General features: G+C 33.0%; 1 protein-coding gene across 1 annotated transcript; it reads right to left on the bottom strand.

The window, feature by feature from the left end:
- Positions 1–2045: 2045 nt before the first annotated feature.
- LOC119829859 (clavesin-2-like) lies at positions 2046–5574 on the bottom strand. Its single transcript, XM_038352561.1, has 7 exons — positions 5096–5574; positions 4445–4601; positions 3914–4043; positions 3268–3399; positions 3066–3176; positions 2869–2974; positions 2046–2307 (listed from the first exon to the last, which is right to left on the bottom strand). Exons 1-7 carry the CDS (start codon positions 5232–5234, stop codon positions 2156–2158), a joined length of 927 nt encoding a protein of 308 aa, XP_038208489.1. The 5' UTR covers positions 5235–5574; the 3' UTR covers positions 2046–2155.
- Positions 5575–6452: the final 878 nt, after the last annotated feature.

Raw genomic sequence — 6452 nt, 5'->3', positions numbered from 1 at the left:
TCTCAATTCAAAATCAAAACTGAAAATTAAATTTAACAGAGGCCGCGGTCCATCGATACAATATTGAAATCATTGATATAATGTTCCGTAGGTACTGGTTGAGATGGTTCTGAATCATCTCAATAGATGGCGTGGGGTGTCACATAGGCACATAAAACCGAAAGAGTAGTAGAAATTGAACTTGATTGCTGAGGCGGGATCACGGGAGGCCGAGAGGCAAGGCATTCCTACGGTATGGCAAAAAGACGCAGGTTCGAATCCTGCATCATGATCAAATTATTTCTATTTTTTTAAATTTCTCATCTCTGAAAAGTTTCAAATACATTATGTTCAAATTCTAATTATAATTTGTTCTAATTAACAGACTGTTTGTAATGTTTTCTCAAAAAACTACTGGACCGATTTTAAAGATTCTTTCACTATTAGAAGCTTCATCTTTATAAAGCTAAGATGTACCACGGGCAAAACCGAGGCCTTCCGCTATTTATTAATATAATTATATTGTATTAACAAATGACTCATTATACCTATTATCTACTAAATATATTGTATAGCTCCTACTTCAGGTTTTTTGATGTGAAACATCCGTAGCCGCACGTAAAACAGATTTCTGGCGTGGCGACGCATGCCGTGGCGACGCGACGCCACGCTAAATGATAGTGTATAATATATACAGTCTATATTCAGTAGTGTGTACGGTGTAATATTTTATTTTATCATTATAACATATTTTGTTCCTATCACAGTCTATTCTTTGCATATTAATTTTATAAAATAATGTCGATGTTTCACATCTGCCAGGCGTCCCGTGACGGCTCACATTTTTTTAACTTATCAGGGGAGTTACACTTATATGTAACCACACCCAGGCTTTATTTAAATAATGAATTTTTGAAAGTTGTTTAAATATCGGTCCCATCGTATCACGAGAAGAAATAAACTTTTTGACGGTTTTCGGTCAACCGAAAAAAGTCAATTCAAAGAGAACGCAGTTATATTCGAATCGACAGACATATATATATCTCTACGAATTGAGCCAGTTCGCACAAGGGAAATATCACATCTCCACAGAGAATCGGCGTGAAGCAATAGCATCTGATTCATTGCATTCTTTTCGTAACCATTCCCAGTCCTTCTTCTTCATTCCTTGATTTCCGTCGTCTCTCCTCATTACTAGCCTATTAAAAGCGGGCAACGCATTTGCAGAGGCTCTAACTCTGCAATTATTCATGGCCAATGGAGATCACTTACCATCAGGCGAACTACCAACTCAGCAGCTTTTTTTATTATTTGAGGTTGTTTTGTTGGGATTTACGTTAAGGCTAAAACTCTTTTTAGCCCTTTTTCGTTAAGGATAAGGAAAAAACGTCATTTTTTACACATTATTGTCACAAGTTGAAATTGGCAGTGCTTTAAATACAATCAATAAAGATTGGCACAAATATAAGGGTAGAGAGCTGAAAGACTTTAAAAAAAAAACAATATTTAATTTTAAATATTTTACTAATAACTCAAATTATTGTTAACTGCAAATACTGCTATAATAAACTAATTATTACATATTAATAATAAAAAAGTAAAACAAATAATTAATTTATTGCTAAACAAACTCATCTGGTATCTGGTATTACGACAGTTTACCTTTTATTTTTAAGTGTCTAATGTCTTAGATATTTTGACCACAATTTGAATTCACACTTCCATAGTGGTCACAGTTTTTTTTTTAAATAATCTATGTAGTTAATAAAATACACACACATTGAACAACCCTATTGTTATAAAAAAATAAACTGCCCTAGTTACTACAGGATTTCCTACACATGTTGTTATGACTTGACTTGTGTAAAAGAATGTAATTTTCATAAATTCTTAATAAAATCTTATATATAATCTTATATATAAAATTCTCGTGTCACAATGTTAGTCTCTATACTCCTCCGAAACGGCTTGACCGATTCCTCTGAAATTTGGTAAGCATATTGGGTAGGTCTGAGAATCGGCTAACATCTATTTTTCATACCACTAAACGATAAGAGTAAGGCAGAACAGCGTTTGCCGGGTGCAGCTAGTAAGTAAATAATATTGTGAGTAAAATTTAAACAATAACAATTTTATTTGCCAATTTAATACAATTATTTTCAAATAAGAAATATGATTAGTCAAATTCCAATTGTCTAAAGGAACCATCAACACCAAACAGCTCTGCCGCAGTGTTCGGTTTCCCTGGTCTCTTGGCTTCATCTGATCCATATTTTATGTCCTCTTCCAACCAGGAACTAAAATCGTTTACTTTTTTCATCCAGTAATCTGAAATGTAACAATTTGGGGGAAATCGTGAGTTTTTTATAATTTCATAGCTTTATTTATAGCCAAACGTGTCTATTTAATAATGGTACTAGAAATTAAAAAAAAATTAATAACGTGGAACAATTGGCTAGTTACTAATGATCGTGTAACTTATGATTATTATTGGCTACTTGTCACTGTAATCTATACATATAATAAAGACGTAGACGGTCAATGTGAAACGTGGAAGATAGAAAGCAACTGCTTTATTTTGGTATTCTATTAAAGCAGTACAAACCCCTGTTTGTATGTGAGTACACGCACGCTATTCTCAGAAACGTTTAAAGGGATTTATATGTGTTTTTCAGTTTTAACTACTTTTAATCCAGCGGCACCGACGGAACCGAGGAACACTATGCCTTATCGTTTCTACACGAACAAAGTCGCGGGCACAGGTAATACGTAAAAAATATAATATAATTAAGCAATAAAAGCGTCGACGTCAATTCTAATTGTGTATATGGCTCTGGTGGGTACACATACAACTAGTATTTGTATGTATAGATAATTCTAGGGACTTACCTACAATTTGATCGACAGTTCCCGCATTACCACCATATTCAGCTGGCAAAGTATCTTTGGGAATGTAAGTGTACATTTCATCGTAATTCTTGTTATGCACGAGTAACTAAAAACCACAGCAAGATGATAGAAGTTTGTCAACTCTCGTTCATGCTAACCATTTAATGATTAATTTCGTATCAAATACAATGGCATACCCTGTTCCTGTTCTTTTCATTTAGAAGACTTCGCATTGCGTTGAAAACGACATCAAATCCAGGAGGAAGATTAATATAATGAGCACCTTTCATCCGCATAGGAGCAGCGTCCTAAAATATTTTACGTATTTTTAGTAACAAATGACGATATAAATATACTTTATTATAATCAGCATATAAGTTAGGTGTAAGGCTGTCGTACCTGTCCGAAAACAATCATTTTCTTCATAGTAGTCGGTGTCATTTGTACATAATGTGCCATGGTGACCCCCTCTAAATCTATTATCGTACGTCTGCCATGAATCATGCTTTCATCATCATTTACTAAAGTAATCTGGAAAGCATAGAGTAATGTAATAAGATTTTATGGAAAAAAAAATTCATAAAGGAACATATTTCGTGCGTATTTTATAGATATATTGTCAAAGGCATGATACTGACATTGCAATGATATTACAAGATAATGATATTTTGAAAATTTCACTGGTCGTTAAATTATGATACTCTCTCACTTTCCAATCCCGAAATGGGGAATGAAAAAGAATTGACCAATCTGAACGCTGCAACGTATTCAACTATTCTACATAGTATATCATCTGTGATACCGGTATACCAGACAACTTCGTTCTCGATACATGTACTTTTATTCATTACAAAAGTGCCCCGTTAAATCGTATAAATATAATATCTATGCCATGGCTAAGTAATGACGTCCGACTTATACATTAAATCATATTTCTTTGTTATAATAAGAAACAAAGCTGGCACATTGGAAGAATGGGCCATTGAACCTACTTATTCATCCATACTTTATGTATACTATTAAAAATAATAAGAAGGGATAGAACCTTTTCCAAGTGGTTTGCTGCAGCTAGCATATCAATTAAACTAAATTTATTGGTGTCAAGTCGTCCTAGACGAAGCAATGTAATCCTTGTTTTGTCACTAGCACAAGAGTTTGGCAGAATTACATAAGCACTGAAAAAATTTAGAAGTATTTTATTTAAAAACAGTATTAAAAACGTGGTGTACCATTTATTGTCAAGAAATTACAATCCTTTCCTTTATCAACATGACTTCCTACAATGTTTCGCAATAATAATGAAACATTGTTGTAAAATAATCATAATACTACAGAATTACATAAGCACTGAAAAAATTTACAAGTATTTTATTTAAAAACAGTATTAAAAACGTGGTGTACCATTTATAGTCAAGAAATTACAATCCTTTCCTTTATCAACATGACTTCCTACAATGTTTCGCAATAATAATGAAACATTGTAGTAAAATAATCATAATAAGCATTATTTGTTTTATTAAATCAATTAATTTACCAAACTAAAACATTATTATTATAAGTAAACATAACGTTTTACCCAAGACTCATGATTTCCTTAAATCGGGCATCTTTTGGCTGTATGCTGAACAGTTCTGGGGCTAGACTACGAAGAGAATAATATAGATCAATTTTCTCCTTCGTTCGTTCTAAACTGAATTTACATCCTCGCAAAAATGCTACAATGAATTGGTCATCTGCAAAAAAATAATTTCATTAACTATGAAGTTTATTTACATTATAATGAGCGTTTCTCCTTTTATTCCATAAAGAAAGATATTCCATAAATTTTAATTATTATACCGAATCATCTACTATCAATAAATAATGTATTAATTTTGTGGATATAATATATACGAACATAATCAATCTCGTTAGAAGATTTCTAAGTATGTTTTGTAATAAAACATACTTAGAAATCTTTATGCTCTCTACTCTCTTACATTTGATAAAATTCTACTTCTTAAATTTTTACTTATATTGTTCATATTTTAAGAGGGCTTTTTAGTACAACAATATTTTCTTTTATATAAAATATCATTTTCTTTAATATAATATACTAAAGATTCCGCAGGTTCATCTGTTCTTTTTTTCACATTACAATATTTTACTACTCAGTTGGTTAAAGCGTATAGAAAAGGGCAGAAAAGGAATTTTGTAATAAATCATAACAAGTAGATTTTCAGCATACCTGTTCTAGCCCTCAGATGCGGTTGTTTAGACAGCCAGTCTTTAATATGCTGTATATCACTTTGCAGTCTATTGCTATCCTCATTTAATTCTAGCCGAGCTTTCTCGGCTAATTCGGGGCTCAGGGCGCGAATTGACATTTTGCTAACAATTTAACAAAACGTCTTAACCACTACAGATCAAAGAATATTACTAAGGTCGTATTTTTATAAGCCCGTAAAACTTAATGTAGGTATTATCTACTGTTATTAGTGTCGCTGATTACGTATCGTGCATTATCCTCGAACGTGATAATAAATACTTAAGTTCCGTCTACAATCCTTATAATCACTGAATTCTATAATATTAGGTTATATCAATTACAATAATTTTTCCGTCTTGCTATATCTTGAGAACTGCATAATCGTATTTCATCATCATCATAGCCCATATATGTTCCAACTGCTGGGACACAGTCCTCCTATGAGGGTTCAGGCCGTAATTCACCACGCTGGCCAAGTGCGGGTTGGCAGATGTCACATGTCGTCGAACTTTTGATTCTTGGACATGCCGGTTTCCGCACGATGTTTTCCTTCACCATTTTAAGCAGTGGTGATGTAACCCACATGTGCAGATAAATTGAAAAATGAATTTATTTCCTGCACGCTCGCCCGGTCTCGAACCCCGACTTATCGATTTTGAAATCCGAGGTTTACACCACTTAACTACCACTGCTTTAGTATTTATTCGTTGTCTCTTAAGTTGATTTCTAATGCTTCGTGAAATGTTCTTACATTAAAAAATAAGAAAATTCCGAAATTAATAAGAAGAACTTTACGGTCATTTTAATGTCTAGTTTACACGAAGACATGATGACGTCTATAGGGTGAGCTTGTCTGACCACTTCATATCACTGAACTCCTTCTAAACGGTGGATGAGACGAGATTGGGTAAGATTGAAAAATCGAATGCAAGCAAAAATGTGCATTATAGCTAGTAACGTATAAAAACATTTTAAATAGAAAATGTTGTCAAACACAAAGCAATACATCTAATTACTTAAGAAAAATAATTCCCTAAGTTTCCTTTTTGTGACCACCGAATGTCGCTCTTTCTGTCAACAACCTCAATGTCCGATTCTAATACACCTTTATTGTAGACTAGCTGTACGCGTCGGCTTCGCCCTTGCGACATATATAGCCTATGTCACTCAGTGAAGTTGCAGCTTTCTAATTGTGAAATAATTTTTGAAATATTCTTTGCGTGACAACGTTACAAACATGCAAAAATACAAAAGTTTCCTGTTTATAATCTTTGTGTATATAATGTCATTTACTATATCTTAAATATTTTCAAATCCCTATCACTTCATGCATCAA

This window comes from Zerene cesonia, chromosome 1 (genome assembly GCF_012273895.1).
Source record: "Zerene cesonia ecotype Mississippi chromosome 1, Zerene_cesonia_1.1, whole genome shotgun sequence".
Taxonomy (NCBI): domain Eukaryota; kingdom Metazoa; phylum Arthropoda; class Insecta; order Lepidoptera; family Pieridae; genus Zerene; species Zerene cesonia.
This window is presented reverse-complemented; position numbering and strand designations above follow the sequence as displayed.

Bases quoted from the DNA above. Each gene is read 5' to 3' on its own strand.
- LOC119829859 (XM_038352561.1), bottom strand. From the start codon at position 5,234: ATGTCAATTCGCGCCCTGAGCCCCGAATTAGCCGAGAAAGCTCGGCTA. The intron at 4,602-5,095 runs GTATGCTGAAAA...ATTTTTTTGCAG, and splicing joins GCATCTGAGGGCTAGAACAG to ATGACCAATTCATTGTAGCA. The intron at 2,975-3,065 runs GTATGCCATTGT...TGTGGTTTTTAG, and splicing joins ATGAAAAGAACAGGAACAGG to TTACTCGTGCATAACAAGAA.